The 17,719-nt window shown below is 38.5% G+C and overlaps 1 protein-coding gene across 1 annotated transcript; it reads left to right on the top strand.

Moving 5' to 3' along the window:
• Positions 1-352: 352 nt before the first annotated feature.
• On the top strand, positions 353-13,185 carry LOC122663169 (probable LRR receptor-like serine/threonine-protein kinase At3g47570). The gene is made up of 7 exons (XM_043858873.1): positions 353-530; positions 3,992-4,061; positions 6,910-7,308; positions 9,392-11,214; positions 11,533-11,685; positions 11,797-11,988; positions 12,782-13,185. Exons 1-7 carry the CDS (start codon positions 353-355, stop codon positions 13,183-13,185), a joined length of 3,219 nt encoding a protein of 1,072 aa, XP_043714808.1.
• Positions 13,186-17,719: the final 4,534 nt, after the last annotated feature.

Here is a 17,719-nt window from a genome sequence, read left to right as displayed (position 1 = left end):
TTATAAAAATCCCAAAGTCGAGGATAAAAAAATCATTTCCTCCTTTAATTAGAAAGCTAAAACCACCCCCCCCACCTTCCCTCTTCCTCTTCCTCTTCCTCTTCCTTACTGGAATCGATTACTCTCTAAACCCACCGCCGGATTCTCTCCCTAACTTGAATCCCATCGATTTCCTCAACCCACTGACTCCCTCATCGCTGGATTCTTCCTGCACCTCCAACTGGAGTGGCTATATCAGTTTCCATTGGACTCCTAGAAGCGTGTTTATCCAAGACAGGTAGTCGGGTCATGGTTTTCACATCTAGGCCTGCAACTATTGGCCCTGGGATAGTAGTGGAGTATGATTTGAGCAATGCTATCTGGACCCACCGAGATCTTCTTAATGGTCATGCTCATTTCTTTGAGCAATCGTGCAACTACTACAAGCAGCTCACACAGATTATGTGATTCATCTATTGTTCTTGATTTGTTTGCTTGTCCTCTTGATCAAGTTGGAGCAGCAGAATTAAAAGTCCCTGTTGAGAGCTCAGGTGATGAGCAAAAGATATAATCAGGGTCAGCATTCTTCATCCAGTTCATAACTCGGTACAGAGATGGGAACATTGGGACTTCGTTCACGGGTGACAACTGTAGCCAGAAGATGGGTCCTGAACCGCTCACCAGAAATTGCCTCTGGGTTTGATCAAGAAACTGCTGCTTCAGTCATGGCCAGACTTGCCATCCACCGAGTTGAGCATTTTTATGCTCGAGATGTTTTAAGATGGCTGAACAAGACACTCATTCAATTTGTCTCAAGATTTTCTCTCCGCTAACCTAGTTTTCCCTCATCCATCGACTCTCTCTCTCTCTCTCTCTCTCTCTCTCTCTCTCTCTTTGATCCCACCTAGATCGAACCCCCTGCACTTGCTGCCGGCTTCCTGCTCAGCTAGCCTTTATGTTTACGCTTCCTACTATTCTAATCGATCTCATCCTCTGATTTTCGATTCAAGAAGAAACGAAAAAGAAGAATAATAAGAAGAAGAAGATGGAGAAGACAAGAGATCAGGTGAAGAACACGACCAGTATAAAGACAGTTTCAGATTGGGGAGGAAGATGGGTGAAGAGATGTCTTTTTCATCCACTACTTAAACTACATATGGGCTTTGCGTTTGAGCTCTTTTTAAAAAAAATTGTTATAAAAATCATTTGCACCAAACCTATTTTTCATTCTACAATTAATTATGTTTAGTTACCAAACACATTTTATTTTTTCATCAAAAATGGTTTTCAGTAATGATTTTTCTAAATAGGAAAAAAACAAAATGAAAAGTGATATCAAAGAGGTCCAAAAATTGTGAAAATCTCACTTTTTTCCCAAAAAAAAAAAAGCCTCTCTCACCCTTGACCGATCCACCTTGAGAGACATCTCTCTCTTGCTTTGTGCAGCACCTTGGCCGAATTTGGTCTTGAGAGAAATTCCTCTCTCTCTCTCTTTTGCTTTGCGTAGCACCTTTAGTCGAAGCTTTGCCCAAGTTTCGCTGAAAAAAGTTCGTTTGACAAGATAAGTGTTACATTCGCACCCGGACTTATTATTTAATAATAATTTCTCTCTCGTGACGTGTAGATTTTGTTGCCGTGTATGCTGGTGAACTGTATTTGCTGTGGTCAAACCTAGTCACAAGATCGTTGACCACATTATGGGCCTGCCTGTGGAGGAGAGGTTCATTAACCGACAGTGGGGAAGATTCGTTGATGGTGATTTCGTCGATCATCCTCCTAGCACGAGTCCACAAAGTGAGGAATACTGAAAGGCTTACCTTGTATCCCCGCAGTTAGATACCTCCTTCGGAGACGAGCTTAGTATCGTGATCGGGAAGCTATTTGGAATCACGAGGGACATGTCGTGACGGCCGAGGGGGTAAGATTTTAATCTCGTAATGATTTTGTACCTTACTCTAGTCGACCTTGAAGTGTGGGCCAAACCCGACCCTTTTCCCTTGTGTTTTTGCCCTGACAGCAGCAGCGGATGCACTAGCGAACTCACAGCACTGCATCCGTCCGTTAGTCTGCCCGTGCTGTCTTTGGGTTTTATGTAATTTCCTTGTGTGGGACCTACACCTTGTGCTCCGGACACTCTAGTTCTGTCTCTTGAACGAGGGTGGCTTCATCCTTGCCTTTCCTTGGGTTATGGGCTGCCTTTGGGTGGACCCATTGGCTAAATAAGTCTTTTAATGAGTTTTGGGTCAATGAGCTCCAGGCCAAACAGACCTTAGGATAGAGACTTGTTTTAATACCTAAGACTTAACTCTTAAAACCCATTCACATCTCTACCTACCCAAATCGTGGAGTTGTGGGAGCATTGAAGGCTTGGAGAAGGAGGGCTTGAGAGGCTATGGAGGTGGAGGACATTGATTGACTCAACCTTGAGGTAATGACCTGACCTACCTCTTCCTCTTTTCCATCTCTGGGTTTGGAAATCTTATGAAGATCGATTCCAAGCATGAGGGTTCTCTTGAGAGCTCTTGGAACCTCATTGATTTCTTCCTTTTGAACTCCTACTCCCCCTCTTTAGTGCATTTATGACCTTGGAATGGCCTTATGCTGTTCTAGCTTTATAAATCTAGCTTGGGTTTGAAACGAACCTTGGGAATGGATCTAAATCCATAAAACCCTAGGTGATTCTTGTTGGGCTTCGTGTGGTAGACCTCCAACGAAGGTCTGAGCTCACCTTCTCTACCCCAAAACCCTATTGGATCCATAAATGAAGAGCTGGAGGTGATGCTCTTCTCTGCTATTCGAAAGAGGAGCAGTGGACGAACGATCGGACTCACTGTCGTGTATCCGTTCCTCAGTCCGCTCAGCCTTTTATGGCTTTCCTTCGGAGCGGAGTTACGAGTGGACCCACCTAAGATGGATTCGCTCGAAGCCCAGAATCCTAATTTTTTCGTGGGAGTGTCTCAGGGTTGGGATGGATCTACGAGCGGACTCACGTTTCGCATCTGCCCGTGAGTCCGTTCCATATATTTTCTGGGCATGACCTGGGCGGATCCACTATCGGATTCACTTGTCTGGCTCCGTTCCTTCATCCGTTCATGTTGTCTTGGCCCAAATCACATTCTTTTGTTGGGATCTTTTGTGGAACCCATGTATACACTCCTAACACTATTTTCATGCATTCTCAGACATTGGATTATATACGGGGTTGCGTGCACTTGACCAAACTTCATCAAACAACAATCAAACAATCGGTGAGTGGGCCTTGGGTGATGATTGGGTTTGATGAATATATTTATAGGGGTACATTAGTTAAAATTATATATTGATTCCTGTGACTATGTTTTATCTTGCCATGCTACATGTTGCATATGAAACCTGTGGATATGATTTGATGAGATGTGAGCATGATGCTGTGTATTTCAATATTGGGATTACAGTGCCGGTTACACCAGTACTGGAACCCCATGATTCTTATAAATATGATAATTACTTGCTTGACATTTTGGTCTGTATGCGCCGTGTCGTGTTGGTACCCGGGTATTAGATGGAATGGGACGTTGATGCATCCGAAATATCTCTTGGGACGATAGAATTGCATGTAGTATAACTGTGGTTAGGATTTACTTCACCCTATGCTACGACCCTTGCCAACAGGGGTATAGGTGTTGGATGGTCTGAGCACCTGTGGTCTGTGGAGTCGGGAAAGGCCAAGATAGGGGTAGTGATGACTATCTGGGGTCTGCCACTGGGTGGTCATGATGGCTTCTACCGGCGCAGGTCCCATGTGATAATTGAGGTTTCACTGGGGAGATAGGATAAGTGACCCTCAGTGTCTCCTGAGTTATCACAGTAGCATGAGCCATGATTTAGATTGCTTGCTAGGTGGAAAAATATGAATTTAACATTTCATGCATCATGGGCTATTTGTGATTGTATGTATGTGCACTCCCCTTACCCCTCACTGGCTCAGTGGAGCTAACCCCCTGTGTACACAACTTTTTAGATTTTGATGCAGGTGGTGGATACTTAGCCGGCATGGATGTACAGCCGACCGAGTATGATTGTATTAGAACAGAGGAATCTGGGTACGTGTCGGAAGAACACGGCGAGGGTTGCCCTTGTGATGACTGTGCTTATGGGCATTGACACTCCAGGGATACTTCCCTAACTTTTGATCCTTTTGAGGCATTGTGCATGTTTCAAATGTTTTCTGTATTAACTAATCTTAGTTTTTGAGTAGTTATGTCACGGTCAGCTGACGTCAGTAGTACTACTGTACTACTAGTTAGATGGTTGAACATACTATAACTGCTTATGTAATTATTGCTTCCGCTTATCATGACTCTGACAAATATTGGAATTGTATTTCTGTATGCTCAATGTAATTATTGGGAGGGGCTTTGGGTGTTTATCAGGCGCCAGGACACTGTGTCGTTGATCCTGGTAGGTTTGGGGTGACGTGTGCATCCCAATCACCCTCTTGACAGTGCTTGTGGCATAAGCATCGGGATAGGGGCGTGACAATAAGGTTCTGTCCGCATCTCATGGACAAATTCTGTAATCCAGTGGAAGCGCTGTTAAAATTAAGGTATTTTCACTAATTTCACATTTGACTTAATGTAATCCATTAAAGTACATGCTTTAGTGTAAACATTAGTATTGTTTAGGGCGTTCATATGATTTCATACATATGCATATTCTTTTTACAATATTGCATATAAAATGATAATCCAACTGATGGAAGCATGGCTATGCTTACCCTCAGTTGTTGATCTTTTTTCAGAATTTCCAGCATGGTGTACATACGTTATTTAAAATAATGATCTGAGTGATGGAAGTATGGCCATGCCTACCCTCATTTGTTGATATTTTCCAAAAATTTAGTGATATGTGCGTGCGTTATTTTCACTAACGATCTGATTGACAGAGCCTCAATCATTAATTGCTTTTTGCAATTTTTCGTGATGTGTACGTATGTGGTTTCACTAATGATCTGACCGAGAAAATTGATGCTCAACACATCATCGGTCATTATTGCTTTTTCGGGATTTTAACCTACGCCGTCAGGTTTTCTTTAAAAGAAAACTTATCGATCCTTGTATTGTCACGATATCCATTTTCTTAAAAATTCGTTCTCTCCTTTTGTCAAGCTTGTAATGTAACTGCATGATTATTAATGGTTTTAATCATATTTTAAAATCAATGGTGATAATTGAATATGGTTTTATTCACATAAAATATCAATTTTACCGATCAAGGGCATTTTGGTAAATATGGCTATTTTGTGCCAAATTGCATTTTCGACATTAGAAATGTCTCATATATGATATTAATGCATTTTCTTATGCTTTTTATTTTTTTATTTTTATCCAAAGTGATACTTAAATATGATTTTAAATGCATTTTATGCATTTATGCCCACCAGGGTTTGTCTAATTATTTCCATTTCATGCTAGATTGCATTTTTGACGGTAGGAATGTCTCATATACATTATGTTAATGTATTTAGTCATATTTGAAATCAATGGTGATGTCCAGATATGACTTTTAATGCAATTCATGGATTTATATTATCATCAGGGGCATTTTGGTAATTCTGATAATCTTATGCTTGTTTGCATTTTTGGTATTTGGAATACCTTACACCGTTACACACATGCATTGATATGTTTAGTCATGTTTAATAGCAATGGTGATGATTAAATATGATTTTCATCACATGAAATGTCGATTATACCCATTAGGGGTGTTTGTGTAATTATTGCTTTTTCATGATATTTGGCATCTTAGGTGTTTGGAATGCCTCACATTTATGTTAGGGTTTTTTACAATTATCACCCTAGAATCTTTCATATTTACTATTACCCCCCCAAAAACTTTGAAACAACTGTTACCCTCCCCTGTTGCATACTAATAACTAACTGGCCCCCACCGTTACAGACCCATAATGGCGGGGGTTAGTCGTGACAGTGTGCTGTTGTCACGGATTTTTTAGGACCAAAATGCCCTTTTGGGGTGGTAATTGTAAAAAACTCCCACCGCATCACCACAGTCCCTCCTCCTCCTTCTCCTTCTTCTTCTCCTTCTTCTTTGAGTTGCAGAGGCACCAAGCCAGCGTCAACGCCATTGCCTGGGCTTCGCACAGTTCTTGCCACATCTGCACTGCCGGCGACGATTCCCAGGCCTTAAGTTCTTCGAACTTAGAACTATAGTCTCAGCTTCCCTAGTCAACTCGTCGCAGGTGCTGAATATCCGATAATTAAACCCTAATTGAATGCAGGAAATCCTGCAAAACCCGTGATAGAGTTCTTCCTTCATTTCCTTCGACACAAAGGAAGAAAAGGAAGAGCAAAAAGATCCACAGAAGGGAACAATAATAGAGGGAATGATAATCAAGCCACGAAACCAAAAATAACATTACCCATCCCTCTCTGCTTCTATCATCATAGCATTTGATTTCAACGGAATATCATTTGTCCAATAGTTTGGTTTCACGACTCTTAACCTGATATGTCGCCGGCTTTGGTAGATTCCCGAACTCTGGCAACAATACCACGAATACAATCAACAAACCCTAACCCTTTCGAAGGTAAAGATCTCTTCTCCTTTCCTCTTCCGTTTCAGCGGTTTTCCTTCAATCAACAAGTCATCGATAACCGATTCTGAGATCATGAACTATTCGAACCTTGGTCATGGAGAAGCTTCTACAAGTTTGGTCTCAAATTCAAATATGGAAAAGAGCGGGCTAAGTGAAAGTGTCGGTGAATCGCTTCGACAGGAGATGAAGAAGTTGAACTTTGGAAATCAATCAGAGGAAAAGGCTTCTAAAGATTCCACTTTTAGTTTTAGTGCAGGTTGAGGAGAGAGTTCAAGTTCAGGTGTGTTTGGTTACGGAAGTAACAGTAAGAAAAGTTATGATTTTGATGGAAACAGAGTGTCTAAGCTACAAGATGAGAAGAGGGATTTAAATAATGAAGGTTTTGAGAATCAGAACAACAATGTAGAGAAGCCTAAAATGCCAATTTTATCTCTAAAGGTTCTGACGAGAATAGTTTTGTATTTGGAGGAAGTGACAATGGGAGTCAGCTTGGCATCTAAAATTCCAGAGTCAATGAAGAAATTGAACTTGGAAGACTCTGGGAATGTTGGTGTTTCAGAGAAGTCTAACGATGCTAATCCTCACCCTAAAGCCTATGATAACAATTTCGCCTTTGGCGGTGGCAAGAGCACTGGAGATTTTTCTGTTAGTAGCTCAGCAACTACGCTTCCTGATGAAGAAGAAGGCGAAGAAGAAGGAGAAGAAGGAGGAGGAGAAGGGACGGTGGTGATTGGGTGGGAGAATTTTTACAATTATCACCCCAAAAGGGCATTTTGGTCCAAAAAAATTCGTGACAATGGCAAACTGTCACGACTAACCCCCGCCGTTACGGGTCTGTAACGTTGGGGGCTAATTAGTTATTAGTATGCAACAGGGGAGGGTAACAGTTGTTTCAAAGTTTTTTGGGGGGTAATAATAAATATGAAATATTTTGGGTTGGTAATTGTAAAAAACCCTTTATGTTATTATTGTATTAATCATGTTTTTATCAATGATGATATTTAAATATGATTTTTCATGCATTTTTTATGCATTTTTTTTTGTTGAATGCATTTTATGCATTTATGCGTGTTTATGCAATTTTACCATTTTATGATGGTTTGAATATTTAATTTCTCTTGATGCATAGTACTTCATTAATCATGGGTTAACTTTGCATATTGTATTTTGAGAGAACCCAATATTTCATACATATGGATACTCTTTCTACAAGCTATAGGTGACGGAACAGTATCACCTTTACTTTTGGCAACGAAAAATTATTTTTGACGACAATTTTTTATTGTCGCCTAAAATAGGTTTTCTTATAGTGTGGATAGGGGGTAATTTGGGGATTATAAATATCCGAAGAGAAGGAGAGATAAAAGTTCACTTATTAGGTGAAGCAGAAACAGATTTAAAACAAGAGAGTATCAGTAAATATAAACTAAGTATAGGGGAGTGATAGTAATTATACCTCAAATCATAGATCCATATCATGTTCGCATTCGCCAACCATGAGGCTTCCCAGCTTGTAGATTTTAGTAGTTTTCTTTTGTTTCCGAGTTATTCATCGGAGATGAACGTATTAAACAACTCCAACGTGCCTCGGGAAATCAAAATTCACATAAGCGCATTTTTCCTACTATGGAAAGCAGACTAGGTCATTTTAGGTGGTCCCCGATGAGGTATGCGTTTGAAAATTGTGTTTTTTGTTTTTTGTTTTTGAGAGATAAGTAGGGCTTTTGCGCACCACAACCTACGAAGTGCGCTGGGCACTTGTTCACGTTTTGAAAATTATGGCTCCTTTACCTTTCTATATGGGGCCGTCATTGTACGAAATGGGTAAGGTTCTTTGAAAGTTTGAAGCTCGTCCACTATGGAAAAGGAGAACTGATCTTTTTATGTCAATGAGATATACGTCTGGAAATGATGGTTACTTTAGCTTCTTTTATTGGGCCCTCACTACACCTTATAGGTCAAGTTGCTTGAAACTTCTTATATATATATATATGGGAAAAAGTTCTCTGTCGGGAGTGTGGCTTACGCCAGCACTCCCATGAGTCTATCTCTCTCCTTTTTATGTGAAAAGACATATTTACCCCATTGTTTTAAGGAGAGAGATAAACTCATGGGAGTGCTGGCGTCGAACACTCCTGTGCAGAAAACTACTTTCCTATATATATATAGAACGAAAGTTCTCTATGCAACAGCGCATGCTACATCCAAATACATGGGCTTCCCATTCAACGGGTAGGATGGTCATTTTGTCCAGCCACAGGTGTCTGGGTGCAACCTGCGCTGCTGCATAGAAAATATTTAGCTATATATATATATTTATATATTGCATCATAGTAAGGTAGACAAGAAGCTCTACACGGTAAGACTTGAGTGAATGGACATTCCAGTCTTCAGTCTCCAGCCCATCTAACACGGTGAAGAGTGAAACTAACTATTCTTCTTTGGAAGTCTCTTTCATACTTAAATTGCTTTTTCCAGTCAACAGTTTCGCTATCAATTGACTCAGTTGCCTGTTAAAAATTCCACTTCTCAAGACTTTAATTTGTGTACAATTAAAGTCACCTTCATTGTAGACTAGTGGAAATAGTTTTCCAAGGAGAGAATCTTAAGGACTTTCGCATCAAATACATAGACTATGGCTCTGTTTTCTCATTAATTTAATACATAAATTTCAATTGACTGAGATTATAAATTACACTTGATGAGACTATTATACTCATCAGTTCATAAACCCATCTCTTCTTCCATAGTTCTGAAAATTAACATTTGATAGATCATGGGTTTTATTCTTCTTCTTCTTCTTCTTCTCTGTTTCAGCAACTACATGAGCTTGGCAAATTCACAATTAGAAGGATCAAATGCAACAGATCGGGTAGCCTTGTTGGCCATCAAGTCTCGAATAACCAATGATCCCTTTCATGTTTTCAGCTCTTGGAATGACTCTGTCCCATACTGTGAGTGGCCAGGCGTTATATGTGACGATTCAAACAGGGTCAGTGCCTTGGGTTTACAGTCAAATGGATTGGTGGGTTCTGTGGCTCCAGAAATAGGAAACCTGAGTTTCCTTCAAGAGATTTCGCTCCAAAACAATAGCTTCTATGGTGAAATCCCTCATGAAGTAAGCTTTCTGTCTAGACTTCGTTATTTACTTATATCCTACAATTCATTTGAAGGGGAAATCCCACCCAACATATCACAATGCTCCAACCTTATAGAGCTCAGTTTAGGTTCCAACAACATTGTGGGGAAAATTCCAGTAGAACTTGGCACTTTGTCCAAGCTTCAACTCCTTTCATTCCATTACAACAGATTGATAGGGCAAATCCCATATTCCTTTGAGAATCTTTCATCCCTTCAAACCATTTCTGCGGCATCAAATGCTTTAAGTGGAAGAATTCCAGATGCTTTTGGCCAAATGACAAGCTTAAAGTTTCTCTCACTTTTTGGAAACAAGTTTTCTGGTACTATCCCTCCAACTATATATAATCTTTCCTTACTCAGTATTTTTGATGTTGGAAGTAATCAACTTCAAGGGAGTCTTCCATCAAATTTAGGGTTTAGTCTTCCTAATCTATGGTGGTTTTCAATTTCAGCAAACCAGTTTCATGGATCAATTCCAATTTCTGTGTCCAATTTGTCAAAACTCCAAAAGCTTTTTGTTGGCGAAAACAATCTTACTGGGAAAGTGGCTATTCATTTTGGAGGCCTATCAAAACTCTCTTGGCTTTCATTGGACTCAAATCATTTGGGAAGTGGAGAAGCTGATGACTTGGATTTTGTAAACACTTTGATCAACTGTAGTAATTTAACAGTTTTGAACCTTGGTGACAATCGGTTTGGTGGTGTGCTCCCTAACTCCATAGCAAACTTATCGACCCAATTGACAAAGCTCTTGTTGGCAAAAAATCAAATATTTGGAGAGATTCCAGTGGAGATTGGGAACCTTGTAAGCTTACAACTCTTGAGTCTATCTGATAACTTACTTGAAGGAACTATTCCAAATTCCATTGGGAGACTTCAAATGCTAAATAGACTCGAATTATATGGGAACAGATTCACAGGGTCAATCCCGTATTCTCTTGGAAACTTGACACTATTGATTGAGCTCTACTTAGGAGAAAATCTCTTGCAAGGAAAAATACCTTCGAGTCTAGGAAAATGCAAAGATTTGTTACGCTTGGGCCTTTCCGGTAATAGATTCAATGGTATTATCCCTAGAGATATATTTGATATTTTCACGTTAATAGAGCTAAACTTGAGTAGAAATTCTTTCTTTGGTTCTATACCTTCGGAAGTGGGTCGACTGACTAATCTTGAAATATTTGATGTTTCTGAGAACATGTTGTTTGGGGACATCCCTAGCACACTTGGTGCTTGTATAAGCCTAGAGCACATTTTTATGGGGGTTAACTTATTTCAAGGATCTATACCATTGTCTTTGAGTTCTCTAAGAGGTCTTCAAGGGTTAGATCTTTCATACAATAATTTCTCTGGTTTTATCCCAAAATTTTTGGGTACATTAACTTTTTTACAAAAGTTAAATTTATCATTTAATCAATTGGAGGGTGAGGTACCAGTAGATGGAGTCTTTGGAAATTCGAGTACAGTTCAAGTTATTGGAAACAATAAGCTTTGTGGAGGTATACCAGAACTTCATTTGCCAACATGCCAAACTCAAAAGTCAAAAGAAGATGGAAGGCCTCACGTTTCTAAGTTGATAGGCATCATATGTGGTTGTGGGGGCTCTCTATGTTTAATTTTTATGATATTTTTTTACTGGAGAAGAAAAGAAAAGAAAGAATCCACTTTATTTTTGACAAGGGGTCGTCATTTTAAGATTTCTTATGCCCAATTGCTTAAAGCCACCGATGGATTTTCTTTTGTAAATTTGATTGGAGTGGGGAGTTTTGGTTCTGTTTATAAAGGATTTTTCAATCATGGGGAAACTATTGTTGCAGTAAAGGTCCTCGATATTAATCAAAGAGTTGATTCCAAGAGTTTCATGGTTGAATGTGAATCCCTTAGAAACATCTCGCATCATAATCTTGTAAAATTCTTGACATCTTGCTCAAGTGTAGATTTTGAAGGCAATGATTTTAAGGCTCTAGTATGTGAGTTCATGCCGGGTGGAAATTTGGAGATGTGGTTGCATGGCATACAAGATGAACAAAGGCATTTAAACTTTTTTCAAAGATTGAATATTTCCATTGATATGGCAACAGCATTGGATTATCTTCACCACCATTGTCATACACAGATTATTCACTGTAATCTAAAGCCAAGCAATATCCTTCTTGATAATGATTTGACTGCACATTTGGGTGATTTCGGGATATCAAGAATTCTTTCAAAAGCCACTCAAAATTACACTAGCTCAATCGGAATAAAAGGATCAATTGGATACATTGCACCAGGTAATGTACCTCCTTTTTTTTTCTTTTATAATATATCTTGTATGATTTTTTTCCTTTTCTTTTGAAAGTTGTGATAAAGCAAATCTAATAGTTCTCTTACCTATTCCACCACAAAAATTAATTAAGGCGTAATTAGTATTTTCATATACATTTGTAACATCTTTTTGCCCATTCCTAAAGAAAAGTAAGTTTATATCTCAGACAATTGAAAAATAGTAATATAAAAATACTAAAATGGTATGTATGTGTAGACGATATTTTGAATCTCTTTATTTCTATACCAAAGTTTTGACTGCATTTTTCTTTACTGTAATTTAATCATATTTTGAATGTCAAATGCTATAAATTGTGGCTTTTTGAAGAGTTATGCATTTAGTTTGTGTAGGGGTTGGTAGCTTTTCCTGTACATAGAATAATGTGGGTAAATGCTACATTAAAGTCGTGCAATAAAATTGCATAGAAATATCATGCCATCAGATGTTTTGTTGGATTTATATATAACTTCACAACTATAGATGTTTGAGGACCTATGTTCCTTGTATGAGCACTATGATACAAATTTGAAGATACCCTAACCTCTCTTGAGATGCAAATTGTTTCATAACTCACTCAAAACACTATACCCAAACAATTTGCACTATGGGATTTTGTCGATGGTTATACTTAATTTAACCCTTGCAATCAACTGTTTAGGAAAATACAAGCTTTCCATGTCATGTTATAATTCCAATTGAGACCAATAGATTTTTCTCCTATTCTATAAAAGTATTAACCTAAGATGCATAAATTATAGAGTATGGCGTAGGTGCTGCTGTTTCAACGCATGGTGACGTCTATAGTTATGGGATTCTCTTGTTAGAGATGTTCACGGGGAAGAGGCCTACTCATGAAATGTTTGAAGACAACTTTAACCTTCACTGCTGGGGTAAGATGGCTTTACGTGACAGAGTAATGGCTATCATCGACCCATCACTTCTCCTCGTTGAAGAATATGAAGAAAAGGCAGCAAAAACTGTAGCCAACACCACTGGAAGTCGAGGTTATATGAAGGATAGAGTGCGAGAGTGCCTTAATTCAATTATTAGAATTGGAGTTTCCTGCTCAGCTGAATCACCATGGGATCGAATGAACATAAATGATGTGGTTAAAGAGCTACATCTGATCAAGGACGTTTATCTTGGAGTTGGCACTCACTAAAGAAGATGAACTATAATAAGGGGTATGAACAGCAGTAAGCCATAATTTTCTTCAAAAATTGAGTTTGTTGTACTTGTTGATGAAGTTGCAACTTTTTGCTTCAGTTTGAGTTAATTATGCTTTTAATCTTAGTAAATTGGATAACATGAACATGATATGTTTTTCTTCTTGGGGGGGGGGGGGTATTACATTGGTCCAAATGCTGTTCTTTTGGGGGAGCGGAATGGGGAGGGGGAGCTGTATTACTTTGGTTCAAATGTTGTTCCTTAATTCATTTTCTGGTTGAAACTTCTGTTACCATGGTGAGCCTAATTTTCATTTTAACTAATATTATCCTCACTAGCTTTCAACAAAGTGGAAGGCAAAGCAGATTCAAGTAATCATATGCAATTAAATAGGACATTAGTAAGTCATTGTAGTCTTCTTAGTTTTTTGTGTTGTTAGTATTATATTTCTTGGCTCTTCAAATAAGGGTTAGGTCAGAAATCAAAATGTTTCATAGTTTTTTCAACATGTAGACTTAGGTTTCGACTAATTATCAATTGAGAAGATAAGTTGATTCTTTATTTTTCCTTTTTTTTTTTCCCCTTGTCTTTATTTCTTTTTTATTCTTGTTCTTCTTTTAAAGCTCTAAATAGACAAAAAATCATTATTAAATGTTCCTAGTTAATTGGTCCAAAGGCTGGATTATTTAACTACATAGAGTGATTTTTGAGCCAATATATTGAACCATACTCGATCTATGATAAAAAATCCTATGGACTTTAGTGACCAATTATAACATCGGTTTGCTTGGCCCAAGAGAGTGAATAGTAAGTGAAAAACCCAAACCTCCATAATTGATTCCTAATCAATTCTAATCAGTTATTAATCTGGTTTCGTTCGGTTTGGTTCTTATTCCAAAATACACATCACCAAACTGACTAATCAGTTCCCATCTTGTTAGTGGTATCGTTACAGTCTAATCGGCTTCATTTGGAGGGCTTGGATTATGGTGTGCGTGGTTTTCTTGTAATAGTCGATGCTCAGCCGATTTATTAGCTTTGGTAATGGATTTTGGCAACACTGTGGCTAATATTTCAATTCAGATCGTCTATGGCGCAGTTGCCCGTAGCGGCCTGTGCGATGTAAATTGGACCGTGCATGTAATGACTGCCTTACCCCCACTCAGGCGAGACATTTGGGCAGGGGTAAGGCGGTCTTTGCGTGCACGGCTCAGTCTGCACCGCTCAGACCGCTGCAGGCAGCGTGCCATAGAGGATCTGGATCCCTAATATTTGCTCTTACCAATTTTTTCTTAGAAAAAAATTAAAAATAAAAGCAAATCATTTATTATTATTCCCTGTTAAGGCTTGCGGATGCTAAGCTACTGTATGTTTTCTCTAATACCCACGCTGTCCTTTGTCCACTTTCTTGCTTATGGTCATTTGGCTGTGTAAATGATTGTCAGGTACCAAAACGTTTGAGCAACTATGGCTGTGTATGGTATGCATTCTTAGAACAAATCTGGGTTTAGAATGCTTTCTACAAAAGACAGAAACTATGTTTGGTACATGTTTCTGTTCTAAAATCCTAGAATGGGTCCAAGAATCGTCTTCGTTCTAGAATGCGCCAAAATCACCGTTTCCCATAAAATTAGACTTCTTCAAATCTCTCTCTGCAGTGTTAGAAGAATAACGATAAATAGTTGTAGTGTCTGTTAGAATTGTGTGGCCTAACACAAATTTATTTAGTGTTATTTTTGCACATTATTGGACATTTCTATATTCTCATTTTGTGGCATATGACATGTGGCATGAATATTTTATGGCTTATAAAATTGATTAAATTGGTACCATGTTTTTTTGGTCTACTAGTTTTGTGGACCGGGTTTATAGATGATCATCCGGATGAACCACTTTGTAGTCCTCGACTTGACCTTACCACATCTATCTTGATGTATTACATGTTTATGTATGCATTGTTGGACTGTGATAGGTTTGAGGGGTGCAAGTCAAAATTACTCAAACTATGGGAGACACGAGGACTAGTCTCTTGATGGTCAGTACACATAAGGTCTATGGAGTCCATCTATGGAAAAATCTCGTGTACGTTGAGTGTTGATCTTAGTGACTAATATTCCATTGTCAGTGATTTGATAATTACGGAAATGCACCAGTACCTACAAACTGCCAATTTAAAAGATTTTATCGTCAAAATGGCTTTGTGAAAATTGTTTTTATTTATTGATATAAAAATATTATTCATTTTCTATCTTTGTAAAATCAATTTTGATTTGTTTTTCTATAAGGACAATTTTGTATTTTTTTATTTTTATTTTGTTTGGGGGCATTTTTGGTAATTGTTAAAGTAAGCTCAAGAGGTATTTTGGATATGGATATTAGGTGGTTAGCATCTCACTTAGGGTTGGACTTTATGACTGGTCATCTCCACTCTAAAAATATAAATATCTCAAGGTCACACTAGCATAGGGATTTTTTTTAATTTTTTTTGCAAGCTCAAAATACCGGTTTGTGGTATACCTGTCTAGCTGGAGTGAAAACCCTGATTGCTTGTGAGATCCTTGAAAATTCTAGTGGCTTCATCAAATTGTGATCATTTACAATCTTCTTTTGCAACTCATTCAACAAAGTAATTTAGATTCACATCTTAAAAAAAAAGTATGTCTTTTTCTTTTAACTTTTATTGAAAAATCTATAGATAGATAAATCTCATATAGGATTTTGCTTTTCATGAATTAGAAATATGTGGTTCCTTGTTTGAGATCCTTCTAGGATTCTTTTTCTTACATAGTCATCTCCCAACTTCCCTTCTTTATACTGCTCTGGTTCCTGAGATGGGAAGAACGAGCTGATGACACCCATTACATGTCATCAACTAGTGGCGACATTCCCACCGCCAAGGGCCGTTTATGCCATCTTGTCCTACCCAAGAATTAGGTCTGTGCCAAGTGTCACAAGAAATGGCTCTGGATTGAACACATGGATGTCAGCTCCGGCCTCTCCATTACCGAAGGTTTGATTTACTCTGTTTTTGGGGAAAAGGTGTTTGTGAACACAGAGGTGCAGGCCAGCTTCACAGAGAAGTCCATGGCAGGGACTACATCTTTGTTCACACCAGAATGGGGGGATTTGGACTTGGGACATTATCTTTTGATCTATCTTGTATCTCTCTTTGTCACCATGAATGGTTGATCTGCATCATGAAGGATGCGGGATATTCGTTTTTGGTTGAAAGCTTTAGTTTTTAATAATCATAGACACTCGTGAAGTGTTCGATGGAATATCTGAACATTTTAAAATCACTAATGCATTTTTCGTTAAATATGCATCCAAACTATGGTCTGATTCACAGCTAAGAATGCATTTTGTGTTCTTAGAATGGGAATATCTCATTCTAATGAGAATGCATACCAAACACAGACTTTGTATGCATGCATTCTCATTCTCAAATCCAGAATGCACATCTATCAAATGAGAATGAGAATTTATGAATCGTATAGCTTTATTTTTTTTGGGTTGAATATGAATCGTAGAGCTGGTGGCCGGAATAAGTATGGTTTTATTTCTTGGACTTTGTAAGGTGGTTACTTCTCACGTGTACGTGCAGAGGAATTGGATTCACCAACCCTTTGTACCCTATTGAATACAATTTCAGTTAAATGGTTTCTATACTACTTGATTTTGTTGTCCATTGGGTTGATTTTTTATCCAGGCCTCTGGCCTGATTAGTACCCCTGGCCCATGCAAACCCCACAGTCACAGGACCGGGTCATTCAAGGATTTAAGTGAAGCCAATTAAATTCAAAGTGAGTGGCTCCAAACAAGTAAAAGGAGTCGAACACAAGTCGCCTGTCAATTTAGACAGTGCCCATGCCAACTCGGTTACCCCCTTGGGGTTGTCTGTTGAGTTCATAGTCTTAGGCCCAGTGGGGAATAAACTTATGGGCTTGAACCACAACATCTATGCTCAAACTGTAACTTAGAAAATAAAAACAATTTATATTGGGTTCCCTATTATAAATCCAAGTCAATAGGTCTTGTGGGACATCAATTAATTAATCATAAATTAATTCCTACAAAACCTACCTGAATGTCTCTTGAAACACGGACCAATGAGACATTGGTGACCAGAATCCAACTCTAGCACAATGCTACATCTATGAAAATAAAAGACAAAGACGAGAGATAAAGATCTTCTACATCTTGAAAGATAAAAGAAAACGATGAGATAAAGATCTACATCTTGAAAGACAAAAAAAAATGATAAAAATAAAATACAGACTCTTGTATAGAGTGTTGTCTTGGGTTGATTCGGGGATCCTCTCCTCTATGGTTGAAATTCTCTTTTATAAGCATCTTTGGGGCGGTTTCTGTAGCCACTAGGTAGTTTCACAACTACCTATTTCTTTGAGAATTGGTAATAACCACCATGCTGACCGTTCATCAGTCATTGACAATTTATCGGTCATTGACAATTTATCGGTCATGACTATTCGTCGGTCACTGACTATTTATTGGTCATTGCCAGTTTG

The sequence above is a fragment of the Telopea speciosissima genome, chromosome 5 (assembly GCF_018873765.1).
Source record: "Telopea speciosissima isolate NSW1024214 ecotype Mountain lineage chromosome 5, Tspe_v1, whole genome shotgun sequence".
Lineage (NCBI taxonomy): Eukaryota > Viridiplantae > Streptophyta > Magnoliopsida > Proteales > Proteaceae > Telopea > Telopea speciosissima.
The sequence above is the reverse complement of the archived record's forward strand: the minus strand, read 5'-3'. Positions and strand labels throughout refer to the sequence as shown.

Bases quoted from the DNA above. Each gene is read 5' to 3' on its own strand.
- LOC122663169 (XM_043858873.1), top strand. From the start codon at position 353: ATGCTATCTGGACCCACCGAGATCTTCTTAATGGTCATGCTCATTTCT. The intron at 7,309-9,391 runs GTGGGAGAATTT...TCTCTGTTTCAG, and splicing joins GAAGGGACGGTGGTGATTGG to CAACTACATGAGCTTGGCAA. The intron at 11,215-11,532 runs GTATACCAGAAC...CTATTGTTGCAG, and splicing joins AAACAATAAGCTTTGTGGAG to TAAAGGTCCTCGATATTAAT.